Below are 20224 nucleotides of genomic sequence, written 5' to 3'. Positions count from 1 at the left end.
CTTCCTGTCTGAAGCAGGGATGCTTCCAAACCAGACTGTGATGCCGAATGACAGGATGCTCTCGATCGTCCCCCTGTAGAAAGTGGTCAGAATAAGAGAAGGAAGATGAGCTTTTCTCATGCATCGCAGAAAATGCAGGCACTGCTGTGCCTGCTTCACCAGTGTCTCGCTGTTGAGCGACCAAGTCAGCCTACTTGTTAGCTGCACCCCCAGGAATTTGATGCTGGTAACCATCTCCACAGGTGAATAATTTATGCACAGAGAAGTGTGGCTGTGCCTGCCTTTTCTGAAATCAACAATGATTTCTTTGTTTTTTCCAGTATTTAAAACTAGGCTGTTTTCCTTACACCAGTTCACCAATCCCTCAACCTCCTTGCGGTAGGCTTCTACATTGTCATCATGAAGGAAGCCCACTACTGTTGTATCATCTGCGAACTTCACAATATACTTGGTGGCAAACCAAGCACAACAATGGTGACTTTACACTATGGTTTAGCATAATGGATTTCTTTCTCTGCTATAATGGTAGTCCTTGACTTACAACAGTTCATTTAGTGACTGTGTTGTGATTCAGCGTCAGCCTGTGATACCAGCAGCTGAGTCTGATGATTCTGAAGAGGAGGAGGAGGAGGAGGGGTTTGGAGAGCCTTTGGTATCAGAGGGAGGCTCTGATGCACTGCAGGACTCTCAGCCTGGCTCCTCCCGTCATGTTCCTCCTCAGATTCAGCCATGTGAGCATCAGGTATTGGACATAGATGATTCACAGCTGGATCTATTCAGGGACGCTAGTAGCCGGAGGCAATCCAGCAGAGCAGAAAAGAGGAAGGCAATGAGGCAACTCAATGAGAGGAGGAGAAGGCAATGAGAAGCCATGCCTTGGGACTGCTGATAAAAGGGGAAGGTGTGGGAGGTGCTGGTTGCTGAAGGCAACCGTTTGAAGATCTGCTAAAGTCCTGGTCTGTTATTCCTGTTTAACTCTTGTTTGAATTTTTGGTTTAACTCTTGTTTGAACTTTTGGTTTAACTCTTGTTTGAACTTTTGATTTCTTTGTAAATAAATTTGGTTGGGTTTTTCCAGCCTGTTGACTATAAAAAGGGGTTGTCCCTGACATTCAAACAGGACTGGTCATAGACTGGAACAGAACAGACTGTTCAAAGTTATAACGGTATGGAAAAATGTGACTTATGCCTGTTTTTCACACTTGCAGCATCCCCAGGGTCATGTGAACAATATTCAGAGGCTTGGCAACTGGTTCATATTTATGACGGTTGCATTGTCCCGGGGTCATGTGATCCCCTTTTGAGAACTTCTGACAAGCAAAGTCAATGGGGAAGCCAGATTCACTTAACAACTGCCATAATTCACTTAACCAATGTGGCAGTAAAGGCCGTAAAAGGGGGCAAAATTCATTTAACAAATGTCTCACTTAGCAACAGAAATTTTGGGCTCAATTGTGGTCGTACGTCAAGGACTGCCTGTACTGCTACTACAAATAGAAACCCTGCATTTTCTGCATCTGGGTGGCATATGCATACATACATACATACACGCATGGCTGTCCAACTCACTACCAGCTACTCCAGGTAGTGTACAATTATAAAATGAATTACTCCTAACTTCGACAACAGAAACCCAAATAATACAATTGGAGCATTAACCATATATTTTCAAACTTCCAGGAGGAAGCCCCCTAACATCCCAGAAATAACGTGTGGTTTCATATATATTTTTTTAAAAAAAATTTCTATCTGGAAAATAAAGTTCTTCCATCAAAAATAGTCTAGAGCAGTGTTTTTCTAACTCCAGCTTTCAGCCAGATGGACTTCAATTCCCAGAATTGCCCAGGTAGCATGTGGAATTCTGGGAGTTGAAGTCCACCCATCTGAAAGTTGCCCAAGTTGAGAAACACTGGACTCTAGATGGGTAAATGAAAAACCGCTAGCCAGAGTCAAACCTCAACAGCTTATTTACCTGATTTAAAGAGAATGGATTGGATGGCGTTTTTTTTTCTTGAACGTTTTCAAGAACTCTGCAGCCTTAACAAATTGTGCTGTTCCAAAAGTCAAACTGAATGTCAAATTGCCACCCTCCCTGCCACTTAGGCCTCCCAAAAGCTTCTGCATAATCTGGCTTTGTAATTTCTCTTGAAGACAAATTCTTAGCTGTGTATGAACGGCGCCAGGAAAGAGATGGATTGACTTTCCTCCCATATTTCTCATTGCCAAGTGGCCTCAAAGCAATTTTGATCAGTGTTGAACAATAAAATGTAACACAGGGGCTTGCCGCAGATGTTGCCGTAGAGTTTCTTTACATTGGCAGTTTCAAGATGTGTGACCAACTCCTCGAATTCCCCAGCCAGCTATTCTGCGTTTGTTGAAGTTCACACATCTTAAAGCTGCCAAGGTAAACAATCGCTATACAGGTGGTCCTTGACCTACAACTACAATTGAGCCCCACATTTCTGTGGTTAAGTAAGACACTTGTGAAATAAGTTTTGCCCCATTTGACAACATTTCTTGCTACGTTTGTTAAGTGAACCACTGCCGTTGATAAGTTAGTAGCCTGGTTGTTAAGTGAATCTGGCTTCCCCATTGACTTTGCTTGTCAGAAGGTTGCAAAAGGGGATCACGTGACCCCGGGCCACTGCAACCGTCAGAAGTAGGAGCCAGTTGCCAAGCATCTGAATTTTGATCACATTGTTGTGATTCAGGGTCAGCCTGTGGGTTCGGCAGTTGGGTCGGACGACTCAGAGGAGGAGGGGGGTGTTGAAGAGCTTGCTGATGAGAGCCCTCAGCCAGGCCCCTCCCACCTGGTCACGATGGAGACCCAGCTGTGTGAGCCTGACAGCGTGGATGAAGATGACCCACAGCTGGCCCTGTTCAAGGACGCCCGACGCAGGAGGCAGTCAATCAGGAGTAAACAGAGGAAGGCAATGGGGCACCTCGGAAGGAGGCAGAGAGAAGCCACGCCCTGAACTGTATAAAAGGGGAATGCGTGGGAGGGCTGGTTTGCTGAAGGCTTCCGCTTGAATAGTTCCTGTTTCATAGCTCCTGTTTCATGGTTGGTGTCTTGTTTTGCTCTGTTTTATGTTAATAAATTTGGCAGGCTTAATTCCAGCCTCTTGCCGTTTGTAAAGGGGTTGTCCCTGCCTTTTCTGCAGGGCCGGTAGCAGGCTGGTACACAACACACATGATCACGGGGATGCTGCAATGGTTGTAATTGTGAACAATGGTCATAAGTCACTTTTTCAGTGCTGTTGTCATGCTGAGCTGTCACTAAATGAACAGTTGTAAGTCGAGGACTATCTGTATCACAATACAGATGCTACTCAACTGGTTTCTAAGCGACACTTCTAAGTTAGAACTGACTTGTCCCAAAGGTGCTTTTTCAAGAGGCATCTGGACTTTCTTTGCTTTTCCTTGAAGACGTTTTGATTCTCATTCAAGAAGAAGCTTCAGAACTGAAGAAGCATCCTGGATGAGAAGTGAAACGTCTTCAAGAAAAAGCAAAGAAAATCCAGTTGCTTCTTGGAAAAAGCACCATTTGGACAACCATGACCTGGGTGACTGAGCATTTCCATAGACCTTTGGGCTACGTATGATCCAAATTCAAAGTTATGATGGTCACCCCTCTCTGTGGTCACATGACCAAACGTCAAGTCCTCAGCAACACAGCCACATTTATGCAGCATTCTGTGATCATGTCATTGTGTTTTATGGCACTTCCATTTGTCAACAGGATCATGCCATAGCAAACAATGAGTTCATTTAACCACAGCATTCACTTAAGAACTGTCACAAAAGAGTCATAAAATTGGGCTGGTCACATAGTATTCAGGGTCTCCTGGAGACTGTCCCAAAGTCATTCAGCTGGCTTTCATGCCTAAGAAAGGACTAGAACTCCTGGTCTCCTGGTTTCTGGACTAGCACCGTAACCACTACATCAAACTGGCTTTTCATTCTTGTATTTCACACATTCCTGCATGGTGTTCATTCTTTGCCTACATGGTGGTTCCTCAAAGCATGGAGATATTCTTGACTTTGAACACTGTAGGACAGTGATGGCAAAACTTTTAGAGACCGAGTGGCCAAACTGCAACCCAAAACCCACTTATGTATTGTCGGGTGCCGGGTGGGCGTGGCCCATTGGGTGGGCATGGCCCATTGGGTGGGTGTGGCTGCAGTGGTAACGGCAGACTGGGTGGGACTAAAAAGTTCAATCAATCAATTCCAACTTTGTGAGATTTTTTTTCCCCGCGAGAAATTGAAATTGATTGATAGATTGAACCTTTTTCTTTTTTTTTTTGCACACGGCAGCGGAGGCCTAAAGCGAAAAGGTTTTATAAAACCCAACTGAAGGCCCTAGGCCTGGGGCGACGGCGCATGTGCCCAGACAGAGGACTCTGTGTGCCACCTGTGGCACACGTGCCATAGGTTCGCCACCACGGCTGTAGGAGGAGATGGATGTAAAGTCTGTGGCAATCCAAAATAAGGAAAAATCTGGCAACACCTTTTTCACCTAAGAAATTTTAGGACCAGGCAAAAATCTTTGCAAGTTGTAGCTGACTTCATCCAACACATAGAAGTGCCTGGAGGCAATTGCCTGTGGGTGATGCTGCTGGCTATTGAATGATCCATTCACAGAGAATAAAAGTCCAGTTATTTTATTTATTTTATTTATTTATTTAGTTGCATTTGTATACCGCCCTTTCCCTGAGGACTCAGGGCGGTTTACAGGGAATTAAAAATCAAAACATACAAAAGTTAAAACCAATTAAAAAGCATTAAATTCACCCTGTACACTAAAAACCCCAGTTAAAATTTTCTCCTCAGCCTGGGCCCGAGAGCTCAAAGAGCCAGGTCTTCAGGCCCCGGCGGAATGATCGGAGGTCGGGAGCAGTCCTCAGCTCCACCGGCAGCTGGTTCCAGAGGGCAGGCACTCCCACTGAGAAGGCCCTATCCCTGGGTGTCACCCGCCGGCAATCTCTCACCGGCGGAACCCTGAGCAGACCCTCCCTGTGGGAGCGCACTGGGCGAAGGGCGTTTGATGCCGGCAGCAGGTGTTCCCTCAAATAACCCGGACCCAGGCCATGTAGGGCTTTATAGGTAATAACCAGCACCTTGAATTTCACCCGGAGGGCAACCGGAAGCCAATGCAGCTCGCGGAGTAGAGGTGTTACATGGGAGTATCGGGAAACCCCCATTACAACTCGCGCGGCCGCATTCTGCACCAGTTGAAGCCTCCGAGTGGTCTTCAAGGGCAGCCCCATGTAGAGAGCGTTACAGTAGTCCAAACGGGAGGTCACAAGCGCATGAGTGACTGTGCGTAGGGCGTCTCGGTCCAGATAGGGACGCAACTGGCGCACCAGGCGAACCTGTGCAAAAGCCCCCCTGGTCACGGCTCCTATGTGATCTTCAAAATTGAGCCGTGAATCCAGGAGGACGCCCAAGTTGCGAGCCCTATCGATGGGGGGTAACACCTCACCCCCCATCGTTAGAGGTGGAATAACTTGGTTAACCCGAGACGCCGATATGCACAGCCACTCAGTCTTGGCGGGATTGAGACGAAGCCTGTTTCTCCCCATCCAGACCTGAACCGCCTCCAGGCACCGGGACATCACGGAGAGGGCATCACTGGGTTGGTTCGGGGTGGAAAGAAAAAGTTGGGTATCATCAGCGTACTGGTGATACCCCACCCCAAAACCACGAATGATCTCGCCCAGCGGCTTCATATAGATGTTGAACAGGAGAGGCGAGAGAACCGACCCCTGAGGGACTCCACAAATGAGAGACCTCGGGGCGGATCTCTGCCCTCCTGTCAACACCGACTGCGAGCGGCCCTGGAGGTAGGAGGAGAACCACCGTAGAACGGTGCCTCCCACTCCCAACCCCCTGAGACGCCGCAGCAGGATACCATGGTCGATGGTATCGAAAGCCGCTGAGAGATCTAATAGGACCAGGACAGAGGAGCAACCCCTGTCCCTAGCCCTCCAGAGATCATTCACCAGCGCGACCAATGCCGTCTCCGTGCTGTGTCCGGGCCTGAAGCCCGATTGGTACGGGTCCAGATAATCAGTTTCCTCCAGGAACAGAGGGAGCTGATGCGCCACCACACTCTCAACAACCTTCGCCAGAAAGCGAAGGTTGGAGACTGGACGATAGTTGTTTAAAACAGCCGGGTCCAAAGCAGGCTTCTTGAGAAGGGGCCTCACCACCGCCTCCTTCAAGGCGGCAGGGAAGACACCCTCCTTCAAAGAAGCAGTTATTACTGCATGGAACCAGCCTCGTGTTCCCTCCCGAGCCGCATAAGCTAGCCAGGAGGGGCACGGATCCAACAAACAGGTGGTGGAGCTCAGTCTCCCCATGATCCTGTCCACATCATCAGGGGAAACAGGGTCGAACTCAGTCCAGATAACATGCTCAAGACCGCCTGATTCCTCCACATCAGACTCTGCCCAGTCAGAGTCCAAGCCGGTCCGGATCCGAGCCATTTTGTCCGTCAGATGATGACTGAACTCCTCGGCTCGTCCCTGCAAGGGATCCTTCCTCACCTCCTGGTTAAGGAGGGAGCGAGTCACCCTAAACAGGGCGGCCGGGCGATTATCTGCGGACGCGATAAGGGCGGCAAAGTAGTTAGACTTCGCCGTCCTTATCGCCGCAAGATAAGACCTTATAAAGGTTCTTAACTGCAATCGGTCGGATTCGGATCGGCTGGATCTCCAACCGCTCTCTAGACCTCGTCTCCGACGCTTCATCTCCCGGAGCTCCACCGAGAACCATGGAGCCCAGCGGGATCTGCGCCGAGTCAGAGGTCGCATGGGTACAACACAGTCGAGTGCCCTGGTGGCAGCCGTTTCCCAGGCCTCCACCAGAGCATCGACTGGGCTGTGGGTAAGGGTGATAGGTATCGGCCCAAGCGCCCTCTGGAACCGGTCCGGGTCCATTAGGCGCCTGGGGCGGAACCACCTGGTCGGTTCCGCCGCCCAGCGGCGGGGGATGGCATGACGGAAAACCAGCCTCAGGAGGTGATGATCTGACCATGACAGAGGGGTGATGGACGGAGAACCCCCTCCCAGATCATCCAACCACTGTCCAGACAGGAACACCAGGTCGAGAGTATGATCCCCCTCGTGAGTAGGGCCCTCAATAACCTGGGTCAGGCCCATGGCTGTCATGGAAGCCATGAACTCCCGAGCTAACTCCGACGACCCCCCCAGTGATGGCAGGTTGAAGTCACCCAGGACTATAAGCCTGGGGAACTCCACCGCCAACCCTGAGAGGGTGTCGAGCAGCTCAGGCAGGGCTGTTGCCACACAGCTGGGCGCCAGGTATGTGAGCAACAAGCCCAACTGAACCCGAGGACCATATCTCAAGAGGAGGGATTCACTCCCGGCCATCTGGACAATGGTGGCCTCCCGGGGACACAAAGTCTCCCGAATAACCACTGCCACCCCACCACCCCTGCCCTGAGCCCGTGGCTGGTGCAGCACCCGGAAACTGGCGGGCATAACTCGGTGAGAGGCACCCCTCCCTCCGAACCCAACCAAGTTTCCGTGATGCACGCTAGATCCGCACATTCCTCCTCGATCAGATCACGGATGAGGGGAGCTTTGTTAACTACGGATCTAGCGTTAAAATAGACCAACCTGAGCTCAGGGGCCTGATCACCCTCATCCCCGGGTAGGAGGGTGCTAACCGGAGGGTCGGAGCGCGCCACCGCTCGGAGATAGCGGGGGCGCGATCCCAGATGTTGATATGGCCCTCCGCGCAAACACCTGCTGCCATTCCCTATCGCCGTGGGGATTTGAAGCCCCACCCCCACATTCCCAGAACCAGCAGCCACCTCCCCCGACCCCGTCCCGTCAGGACCTCTAACAGGACCAGACTGAGTGCCGGTTAAAGATTCCCTCCCTACCCCCCCCTCCCTCCCCCTCCCTAACCTCTTAAAATAACCGGCTAAAAATTTTATCAGGGGCCTCTTAGCATGTCTTGACTCGAGGCCCCTATCTAAGCCCAGTTAACCTGTAAGGTAACAGATTTACTGTGAAGATAAAGACAGCAGGGTTAGCCAATACACATACTATGAATATTATTACCAATCTCTATTGTTAGTAAAATATTAGGGGCAGGGTTTTTTTTTGTTGCACTTAAAAAATGGCAACACACAAATAGCACTTAGCAATAGCAATAGCACTTAGACCTATATACAGCTTTACAGCCCTCTCTAAGGGGTTTACAGAGTCAGCACTATTGCCCCCAACCATCTGGGACCTCACTTTACCAATTTCAGAAGGATGGAAGGCTGAGTTAACCTTGAGCCGGTCAGGGTTGAACCCATGACAGTGGGCAGAGTTAGGCTGCAATACTGCATTCTAACCACTGCGCCACCATGGCTACCATCTACCAGAAACCTACCATTAGCTACCTACCACCCAGGAAAGAATAGGCTTTGTCACCGAAAACCTTTCCTTTCTGTTGTCTCCCTCCACCCCAGGCATCTACAAATAGCACTTAATTGCTATTTCTCCAGCCAGATTTCCATAACTACCAAGGTTTAGCCTGCACTCCCATTGATATGGGGAAGGCTACTGAATTGCTTGACTTTAAAAGGAGGCAAGACAGAATCCTGAAGGATCAGGGTTATCTATGTGGCTAGGTTGGATGGCCATTAACTGTCTCCAGATGCACAATAAAGGTAAAGGTAAAGGTTCCCCTGCACATGCATGCTAGTCATTTCCGACTCTAGGGGCCGGTGCTTCATCTCCGTTTCAAAGCCGAAGAGCCAGCGCTTGTCCAAGGATGTCTCCATGGTCATGTGGCCAGCATGACTAGACGCCAAAGGCGCACGGAACGCTGTTACCTTCCCACCGTAGTGGTCCCTATTTTTCTACTTGCATTTTTACGTGCTTTCGAACTGCTAGGTTGGCAGAAGCTGGGATAAGTAACAGGCGCTCACTCTGCTACGCGGCATTCGGGATTCAACCCACCAAACTGCCGACCTTCTGATCGACAAACTCAGTGTCCTAACCCACTGAGCCACCGCATCCCTTAGATGCACAATAGAATCTCTTAAATGATCACATATGCCACAGTAGAAGAAGGCTGTTAGGTAAACCTCCTTCCCCACATTCTTCATCAGAACAGACCAGCTGATCTGTTTGTCTTGAGCAGAATTGTTAAGGTGACACCCACCCATCCACTCACAAGATATGAGAGTCACGGAGTAGAAGACATCTGTCCATACAGCCTTATAGATGTCTCCATCTTTCTGCTGTTCAATAAGATAGAATAGAATAGAATAGAATAGAATAGAATAGAATAGAATAGAATAGAATAGAATAGAATAGAATAGAATAGAATAGAATAACAGAGTTGGAAGGGACCTTGGAGGTCCTCTAGTCCAACCCCCTGCTCAGGCAGGAAACCCTACGCCATTTCAGACAAATGGCTGTCCAGTCTCTTCTTAAAAACTTCCAGTGTTGGAGCATTCACAGCTTCTGGAGGCAGGTTGTTCCACTGGCTAATTGTTCTCACTGTCAGGAAATTTCTCCTTAGTTCTAGGTTGCTCCTCTCCTTGATTAGTTTCCATCCTTTGCTTCTTGTCCTGCCCTCAAGTGCTTTGGAGAATAGCTTGGCTCCCTCTTCTTTGTGGCAGCCCCCAGTTATGTTAAGATATTTACAATGGGATAGTTAACATGGGACTATTTTAGAGAGCTCTGTATCTGTCTGTCTATTATCGAAGATATTTTTACAAATATCTCAAGGCAGTGAACAAAGCCAAAACACCTTCCTCCTCTTATTTTCCCCACAACAACAACACTGTGAGGAGGGTTGGACTGAGAGAGAGTGATTGGCCCAAAGTGTCCCAACTGGATTTCATGCCTAAGGCAGGACTAGAACTCCCCGTCTCCTGATTCTACCCTGGTGCTTGAACCTCTTGGGCACCAGGGACCGGTTCTGTGGAGAAAGGTTTTTCTGTGGACCGGAGAGTGTGTGGTTTTGTGTGCTGCCTGCATCCCCCAGATGGGGCTTTGCTTGTTTGTGCAGACCGGTTGCTGGCATGCCTAGGCCCGGTACTGGTCCACAGACTGGGGGTTGGGGACCCCTGCAATAGACCACTGTCTCTTAAAAAGAGCAGCCGGGATTTGAACCCCAGTCAAGCACACCAAGAGCAATGGCATCACCTCTGTGCTATAAAGCCCATCTCCCCTTTAATTTGTAAGGACTATCACTTGGGTTGTGCACACAGAGCGGGGTTGAGGTTGACTTGGTCAACCGAGTGCTGAGAAGACCAGTATCCAGAGCCCCTAGATGAGGGGTCTTCAGAATTCTAGGCCCACTGCTCTTCAACACCTTAATCAATGATTTGGATGAGGAGATAGATGGGGAACTCATCAAATTTGCAGACGACACCAAGCTGGCAGGAATAGCCAACACTCCAGAAGACAGGCTTAAGATACAGGAGGATCTGGACAGACTTGAACACTGGGCGCTATCTAACAAAATGAAATTCAGTGGTGAAAAAAGTAAGGTTCTACATTTGGGCAAGAAAAACCAAATGTACAGGTATAGTATAGGTCAGTGATGGCGAACCTTTTAGAGACCGAGTGCCCAAACTGCAACCCAAAACCCACTTATGTATCGTCGGGTATCAGGTGGGTGTGGCCCACTGGGTGGGTGTGGCTGCAGTGGTAACGGCAGACTGGGTGGGACTAAAAAGTTCAATCAATCAATTCCAACTTTGCGAGATCTTTTTTTTTTCCTGCAAGAAGTTGAAATTGGTTGATTGATTGAACCTTTTTTTTTTACACAAGTCAGCGGAGGCCTAAAGTGAAAAGGTTTTATAAAACCCAGCTGAAGACCCAGGACTGGGGCAAAGGTGCACGTGCCCACAGAGAGTGCTCTGCGTGCCACCTGTGGCACCTGTGCCATAGGTTCGCCACCACAGGTATAGGTGGTACCTTGCTCAATAGTAGCAACTGTGAGAGGGATCTCGGAGTCCTAGTGGACAATCACTTAGTGTGCTGCAGCTGCCAAAAAAGCCAACACAGTACTAGGCTGCATTAACAGAGGGATAGAATCAAAATCACGTGAAGTGTTAATACCACTTTACAATGCCTTGGTAAGGACACACTTGGAATACTGCATCCAGTTTTGGTCATCACAATGCAAAAAAGATGTTGAGACTCTAGAAAGAGTACAGAGAAGAGCAACAAAGATGATTAGGGGATTGGAGGCTAAAACATATAAGGAACGGTTGCTGGAATTGGGTATGTCTAGTTCACAGGTCTGCAACCCGTGGCTCCAGAGCCGCATGCGGCTCTTTCAGCTGTCTCCTACGGCTCCCAGTCCTCTGCCATGTGCAGTCCAAAAAAAAAAAAAGTGGGACTAAAAAAGTTCAACCAATCAATTCAAATATGCAGGGTAGGTGCATATCTCACCTTGGCTCCACTCTTCAGTCAAACCCTGTTGTGCACATGCCTGCATGTACACGCATGCGCACACATTTTTTGCGGCTCCCAGTTTTTCCTTTTGTGAGGGAACCGGTTCCGAGTGGCTCTTTCACTGTTTCAGGTTGCTGACCCCTGGTCTAGTTTAATGAAGAGAAGGGTGAGGGGTGACATGATAGCAGTGCTCCACTATCTAAGGGGCTGCCACAAAGCAGAGGGAGCCAAGCTATTCTCCAAAGCGCCTGAAGGCAGGACAAGAAGCAATGGATGGAAACTAGTCAAGGAGAGAAGCAACCTAGAACTAAGGAGAAACTTCCTGACAGTTAGAACAATTAATTAGTGGAACAACCTGCCTCCAGAAGCGGTGAATCCCTCAACACTGGAAGTTTTTCCATCTCATTTGCTAATGTTTCCTATTTCTTAAAAAGCAACACTTCCACCTTCCGCTATTTCTCTGTGGATCAGAGGAATTAGTTTCTGGAAGGATACTTTCCCCTCCCTTCTGGATCGATATTGCGTGGCAAGGAACCAACAGTCTAAGATTATCTTTGGCTGAGTGAATTTTTTGTTGTTTACATTGGCAAATGGCACAAGTGTTGCTGCCGCCAAAGATAAGTTTGTTTGCTGTGGGATTTATTTCCTCTCAACCATAGGCTACTTAAAGCACACCGCAACTGTTGTTAAGTTACTTTTGTCTCTGAAGCTCTAGGGCAGGGATGTCCAACCTTGGCAACTTTAAGACTGATGGACTTCAGCTTCCAGAATCCAGCCCCCCCAAATATGGGAAAAGTGCTGCATTCTTGCAAGATTTGTTCTTTTTGCTTCATGTATTTTGAGTTTTGAGGTGAGAATGACCAAATCTTGGGCATTTATTTATTAATGTTTTGTTTTCTTATGTTGACATCAGTATCTTCAAGGCATTGAATGGGATGCAGCAACAATTCCTAGGGTGAAAATGTCTAATGAAAAATATAAATTGTTTTGCTAATTTCTGGCTTTTAGCTGGTCTTTCTGACTAATAGGTTACTCATGCTGTTCCAGGTATTTTCCTCCCTTCTCTTAATGGACGAGCAATGTGGGCTGTATGCTTTTTTTTAAAAAAAATGACTATTTAAAAGGTTTAAAGGTTCTTAATGATGTTTGCTTTTGCTTGCCATTTGACATGGGCTTCTCTGCTTCCAGCAAAGAACCATTTGAATCAGGCTCGTAATGGCTGTTGCTATTTATATTTATTTATTGCATCTTATTGTTCCTTCTGACCAAACGGAACATCAGCTGCCCTCTGATCTATAAGCTATCACCAGATATGGTTGTTATTGGGGAAAATCCATACAAGTTGCCACAGAGAAGAGGGAGTCAACCTATTCTCCAAAGCACCTGAAGGCAGGACAAGAAGCAATGGATGGAAAGTAATCAAGGAGAGAAGCAACCTAGAACTAAGGAGAAACTTCCTGACAGTGAGAACAATTAATCAGTGGAATTGCTGGCCTTCAGAAGTTGTAGATGCTCCAACATTGGAAATTTTTAAGAAGAGGTTGGACAACCATTTGTCTGAAAATGGTATAGGGTTTCCTGCCTGAGCAAGGGGTTGGACTAGATGACCTCCAAGGTCCCTTCCAACTCTGTTATTCTGTTAAGTACTGATATTGACAAAGCCTGAAGGTGAATTGGAGCAGAGAGTGTGTTTGTGTGTGAGTGTGTGTAGGCAATGCTGATAGGGCAGAAGATAAGCAGTCTAGGTATTTACATATTCATACACCACCTTTATTACTTGTATAAATAACCCAAGGTTGAGAACATACCTAATTCACCTCCTTCTTCCTATTTTCCACACAACAACCCTGTGAGGTGGGTAGGTTCAGAGTTAGCCCAAAGTTACCCAGCTGGCTTTCATGATTTAGGTGGGACTAGAACTCTCCATCTGCTGGTGATTGGCCCAAAGTCACCCAGTGTCACTCAGCTGGTATTTATGTCTAAGGCCGGACTAGAATTTTCCATTTCTTGTTGAATGACCCCCCCCCCAAGTCATCCAGCTGGCTTTCATGGCTAAGGTGGGACTAGTATTCTCTATTTTCTGGTGATTGGTCCAAAGTCACCCAGCCAGCCTCCTAAGGCAGCCTCCTGGTTTATAATCTGCTGCCTTCCCCACTAGATCAAAGTGGCTTTTGGTACGTTGCCTCCAACGTTAAGTCAACCTCTTGGCTTTCTGCATTCAGAGGTTGAAGAAGATTCCATTTCTAGCATCTCCGGTTGTTAAAAGAAATACGGAGCAAATGATGACAAACCATATTCCTGCTGAAAATCCTAGCAAGTCATTGCCAGGAGAGAGTGAGTCACTGTACTTTGGGATGTTTTGTTGTTCTTGTTTTTAATGAAAAATGGACTAAAATATTTTTTTACAAATAAATAAAACAGCTGTATTTGGGAGATCCAGGTTGAAATCTACCTTTAGCCTACTATAGAAACAAACTGAGTTTGTGTCAATCTACCCCTTCCAACCAAACCTACCCCACGGCGTTATTTTTATGTGAATACAATGAAAGGTAATTTGTGTGTAAACCACTGAGTTCCTTGAGGGAAGGCAGGAATTAAACAACTTGTCTTTATTAGCCTTTCAAATACTTTTGTATTTTAAAATATATTTTGTGACCTGCATAAAATAGCAAAGACGTGTAAAATCAGTAAATGCTTTATTTTGATCGTGCTGCATACTGGCATACTGACTGGGGGATTCTGAGAATTAGTCCACATATCTTAATTGACCAGATTTGAAAACACTATGTAAAAATCCTCCATTAGTTTGACTTGGAAGGACATTATGTCTTACCAGTTTCAGTTCCTATGAATAACCTTTTACGTTCTTTTTATTTTCAGGTCAAGCAAATAATGGAAGAAGCTGTCACCAAGAAGTTTGTGCATGAAGATAGCAGTCATATCATTGCCCTGTGCGGTAAGGCCTTGCCCTCCTGATTTTTCTGCTTTGTGAACATATTTTGCTGTCAGTGGTATCTCAGTGCTATCACAATATCCCAGAATAGAGCCAAGAGATATGTTCGGAATCCTTGTCTCATGTTCCCAGAAGACATTCACACAACCTGCTTACCTGATTTAACAATCATCATTTACCCCGGTGTTTCCCAAACTCGGCAGTTGGAAGATATGTGAACGTCAACTCCCAGAATTCCCCAAACAGCCATGCTGGCTGGGGAATTCTGCGAGTTGACGTCCACATATCTTAAAGCTGCCAAGGTTGGGAAATGCTGACTTACTCAAACCAAATTCTCTGGCATGAAAAGTAGACCACTGAGTGAGCCACATGGGTTAAAATATATTCTGCTAATTTATGATTCATTGTGTTTTCTGAGTAAAACAAGCACCAGTCAATGTGATGTAGTAGTGGGCAAGGTGCTGGATTAGGACCAGGGGACACCCCTCAGTCTGTGGATATTTTGACTAGTCCATCTCTCTCAGTTTGGCCTACTTATAGGGTTGTGGTTTTGGAGATAAAATGAAATTATAACTCTTTGAGCTGCTGCAGTCAAGGCAAATTATGGATGACTCATTTATCTATTTTGTTCCATGTTATCTGCTGAAATCTGGTTGGGGATGATGGTTCGGGGTAGATCAGGGATAGGAGGCTCAAATTTGTGTCACCCTGAGCCATGGAGGCTCACTTCATGATTTGGAGCCTGTAAGTTTCTCTCGGCCTATTCTATCTCACAGGGGTTTTTTGTGGGGGGAAAAAATGAGAGGATATAATGCTGTGTATGCCACCTTGGGTTCCTGCAGGAAAAAGTGACCTACAAATCTAATAAAATAAACCATTTAATGCCACTTTATTAGGAAGTTAGAGTCTTCTTATTGCAGGAGTTGAAGTCCGCAAGCCTTAAAGTGGTCACGTTTGAGGACACCTGTGTTATTGGATACCTCAGAATCAAAGATCACTCCACGGCCTTACAAGCATGTTGGAGTAACACTCTTGAGAAAGGACCATGAAACTTTTAAAACCAGAGTTGGCAACTAGTAGAGCAGAGCCAAAGCAGATTAGCTTTCCTACAAATTCAAATTTTGACCTGGGGATCTGCCTGATAAGACTATTTTTACTAAAGAGAGGACAAGATGCTCTAGACTAGAGCAGTGTTTCTCAACCTTGGTTACTTTAAGATGTGTGGACTTCCATCTCCCAGAATTCCCCAGCCAGCATGCTGCTAGGGAATTCTGGGAGTTTAAGTCCACATATCTTAAAATTAATTGAAATTAATTAAAATCAATGCTGTAAAAAGCATTTCATTATTTTTGTATTATAACATATTTTAATATTTTGGGTTTTGATTAGAATTTTCATTTAAAATTTTACTATTAGGCAGCATTCTGTTTTGCTGTATTTTAGCTTCTGTGTAATTGGCTTATTGTATCTTTCTTTGGTTGTCCTATATAAACTCTGCCATTTAACTCAACAAAATTTGGTAAATGAAGAATCATATTGCATTCAGTTATCTAAGGGTTTGATCAATGCTTCATTTCACCCAAAATTTGCTTATCTATTTCTCTTTGTGAGAGTATTTGATTTTCACAGCCAAGCCACAAAAGGGTAAAGATTTGCATCCTTTTTTAATGAATGCAGTATTTGTATATTTTGAAAATAGTATTTTCCCCCTCAACTGATAGTGTAACAAAAAGAAAGGAGAAACAAAAGACACAAACTCTGTGTGTCTGTGTGTGTGTTTCTCTCTCACTTTGAAATAATAAAAGCAGCTGCTCAAAGACAGTTACTTAATCCAGATACAATGAGCATTTATTTATTTTTATCTCATTCTGAACCATTCTTCCTTCTTTTTTTCATTCAAAAAAATTGTTCACAGCTGTGAAATCAAAAACTGTCATGCCAGGGCTAAAGTATTATCACCGTCAAATGCCCCAGTGATTTATTTGAAGGGTGGTCGGAGAGATTAGGTCAGCTTCTGAAATAAAACATTTGTCCATCTTGGTTCTCTTCCATTGTAGTAAAAAGGAATTGTAATCTGCCAAACCACGGCTGGAAATGCAGAAGTGAAATTTGTTCCAAAGATGCTTTTCAAAGGGCAACTGGAGTTTCTTGGGGGGGGCGGGGGGGTGTTCTTGAAGATGTTTTGCTTCTCAACCAAGAAGCTTCTTCAGTTCTGACTGAATGGTGGAGAATAGAAGGATTTATATTCTTTGCAGTCATCTGATCGTTAGTTAGCACTCTGAAGATCAGTCATTAGCTACCCAGTCTAGCCAGTTATCCAGTCAGAACTAAAGAAGCTTCTTGGATGAAAAGTGAAATGTTTTCAAGGAAACCAACCAGTGGCCTTTTGAAAAACCACCTTTGGGACGACCATCACCTGGATGACTGAGAATCTCCATAGATATGCAGAAGTGAAAATTTGGAGGTCTCTCCCATTTTTAAAGGGAGGAGAGGAGAGCTGTATAAACCTGTGCTTTGCCCTGATTTGCTTATGTTCAATTCAATTCTTTTTTTTTTGCAGCCCTAAAGCTAGATACAAATACAATCTTGAATAAAAGAAATATTACATCATTTTATGTGTGTGTGTGTTTGTGCGTGCATACGTGTAGACACACACATACATATATGCACAGACATATATAGGTAGCCCTCGACTTACAATAGTTCATTTAGTGACAGTTCAAACTGAAAAAAGTGACTTATGACCATTTTTCACACTTCTGACTGTTGTTACAGCCCCGTGGTCATGTGATCAAAATTTGAACATTTGGCAAGTGACTCACATTTATGACGGTTGCAGTGTCCCAGGGTCATGTGATTCCCCTTTTGCAACCTTCTGACAAGCAAAATCAATGAGGAAGTCAGATTCACTTAACAACCAAGTTACTAACTTATCAACTACAGTGATTCACTTAACAACTGTGGCAAGAAAAGTCATCAAATGGAGCAAGGCTCGGTTTACAACTGTCTTGCTTAGCAACAGAATTTTTGGGGCCAGTTGTGGTCATAAGTGGAGGACAACTTGTAGGAGAAAAACAAGTGCAGTGGAGTCTAAAAATTATTTATTTAGCAAATGGCATGAAATACATGGATAACAGTAATCCAATTTTCTTTCCACTGGGTTTTTACATCAAAGTTACTTATGCAACTGCTGAGCTGATATCAGTGGGTGTTTCTGGATTTAAGTCTTCTAATTGACAAATACAGTGTATTGGAGTGCACCGGTAGTTGTGGATTACTGACTTTTTTTTTGGATACTCAAGATGTGCATCTTGTTGTCGTAAGGCTGGTGGGGCAATATGACTCCTAGGTCTAAAAATATTTAACAACATAGTTACTAAAAGATTTGTTTACGCTGAAATTGTTTATTTACAGTCCAAGACTCATAATTAAAAATACATGAGATACAGCAAATAAAACTCACAATGTACTGTTGCATCTCTCCTATCTAAGCTTCATGAGCTGTCAGCCTGACATTAGCAACGGGGAGGGGTGGGTGGGAGGGAAAGGGGAAGGATTGGAATGCAAGGAAGAAGTGGGGGGGGGATGTAATCCCAGCCGCACCTTATGAGAAGCTTCAGTCAGCCAAGGTCAACTATCCATAGGCAGAGCTGGGAATTGAGAACCTATACAAACACCTAAATGGACATTTGCAAATTAGTGGGGGGGGTGTTGGGGGAGAGAGGAAAATTTACTTTCTGTTCTTTGCATGGGAAAACCTCAGATTCAACTTACGCTGCTTCTGTAACCACTTAAGCCTCAGTCAGGTATATTCTTGGCAAAAACAAATGGGCAGGAGTCTTGCTTTGCTAGAAGATGACTGAATGGGACGGTTGACAGTTATATTCTTGCGAATAAACTGAGAATTTTAGAATTTAAATGTCAAAACACACCACAAAAAATTGACATTCTTATCCACAGATGGGCATATCTGCAAGTATGAAGCGTAATACTTATTTTTAAAGTACCCATATATATCCCATATGTTCTTGCAGCTAAGCCCATCCGGGGATAAGGTAACTCTTACTAACGAAAATACCATGAAGAATGGATAATCCATGGATTACCCATGTTTAAGGCAATTGTGAAAATTAAAACCCAGAACATTTTGAAGGTCAGCTTATCTGTGGGTGGTCTATTTTTCCCGGTATTTTGGTTAAAAATTCAAGAGTCGGTTAGTCTGCCGATGGATTCATATGCAAGCATATTCATTACTTATAGTTTAAAAAAAGTACAGGATAGGCATGAAACATATGGTGCATGAAGGTGCATCAGACAGCTTCTACCATGGATGGATGGATGGATGATGTTCCATCTTTTTTTTTTTTGACTCCTAGGAACCACATAGATAGACCTTCTCCAAAATGACTTGTTTCCAACCAGGCCCTTCAGCACTCCCAACGTTGTTATATTCTCTTTCATTCCACCTTTCCCAGTATAAGACCTTCTCCAGGGAACCTAGGTCTTTGAATAATGTGTCCAAATCTATAAACCACAGTTATAGATTTTTTTTAATAAATAAATTTCAGTCTTCTAGGAGGTATGGTAATGGCAGAAAGTGAAGAGGAACTAAAGAGCCTCTTGTTGCGAGTGAAGAAGGAGAGTGCAAAACTTGGGTTGAAACTAAACATTAAGAAAACCAAGATCATGGCATCTGGCCCTCTCAATTCCTGGCAAATAGATGGGGAAGAAATGGAGGTAGTGACAGATTTTATTTTCCTGGGCTCCAAGATCACTGCAGATGGCGACTGTAGCCAAGAAATTAAAAGACGCTTGCTCCTTGGGAGGAAAGCCATGGCAAATCTAGACAGCACACTAAAAAGCAGAGACATCACCCTGTCAACAAAAGTGCGTATAGTCAAGGCTATGGTCTTCCCAGTTGCAATGTATGGCAGTGAAAGCTGGACCATAAGAAAGGCTGAGCGCCAAAGAATTGAAGCCTTTGAACTCTGGTGCTGGAGAAGACTCCTGCGAGTCCCTTGGACTGCAAGGCGATCAAACCGGTCAGTCCTAGAGGAGATCAACCCTAACTGCTCTTTAGAAGGCCAGATCCTGAAGCTAAAACTCAAATACTTTGGCCACCTAATGAGAAGGAAGGACTCACTGGAGAAGAGCCTAATGCTGGGAAAGATTGAGGGCAATAGAAGAAGGGGACGACAGAGAATGAGGTGGCTGGATGGAGTCACTGAAGCAGTAGGCGTGAGCTTAAATGGACTCCAGAAGATGGTAGAGGACAGGAAGGCCTGGAGGAACGTTGTCCATAGGGTCGCGATGGGTCGGACACGACTTCGCAACTAACAACAACAAGGAGGTATGGAGCATTGGCCACAAAGAAGGAGGCTGGTGACATCATGGTCATAAAAAACCCCCAATTTTTCTAACAATAGACAGTATAAAAGATGTAGCTTTTTGTTATGTCTGAAATGGGTCAAAATAGAAATCGAAGTTGTGATCTCCAGAGTGTTATGCAAGGTTTGTGCCTTTGTGTCTCCTCTTAACATGCTGAATCAGGGATGAGCGTCCTTGTGGTTTGAGTCTGTTTTCCTTAGATGTGCCCCCGTTTCACAAGATGAAAAGAATAGCAGAATCCTTAGGGAAGACTCAGCAGAGCTGAAGGGCACCCAGTTGGGAAAGGCTGAATAAGGCTTGAGGGCCTACTGAAATAAGGCTTGAGGGCCTAGAGTTGGACTGACAGGGAAACCTTTACATACTTACAGACATACATGCATACATACATACATACATACAAAGGTTTCCCTGTCAGTCATGTCTGACTTTAGGGCACGGTG

The 20224-nt window shown here is 45.4% G+C and overlaps 1 protein-coding gene across 7 annotated transcripts in view; it reads left to right on the top strand.

Moving 5' to 3' along the window:
* The window catches only part of SGSM2 (small G protein signaling modulator 2), a 135320-nt gene that overhangs the window by 14124 nt on the left and 100972 nt on the right, over window positions 1-20224 (top strand). For 6 of the 7 annotated variants that reach the window (XM_081346576.1, XM_081346573.1, XM_081346575.1 and 3 more), the window contains exon 2: window positions 14324-14399. In XM_081346576.1, the coding sequence (XP_081202702.1) occupies window positions 14324-14399 (76 nt within the window). Of the gene's footprint in view, window positions 1-12154; window positions 12294-14323; window positions 14400-20224 lie in introns of those variants that run through there. The other variant, XM_081346572.1, reaches the window with a different exon arrangement.

The sequence above is a fragment of the Vipera berus genome, assembly GCF_964194415.1.
Source record: "Vipera berus genome assembly, chromosome: 1".
NCBI classification, from domain to species: Eukaryota; Metazoa; Chordata; class Lepidosauria; order Squamata; family Viperidae; genus Vipera; species Vipera berus.
Note: the sequence above shows the minus strand (reverse complement) of the source record. Positions and strands in the feature narration are given on the sequence as shown.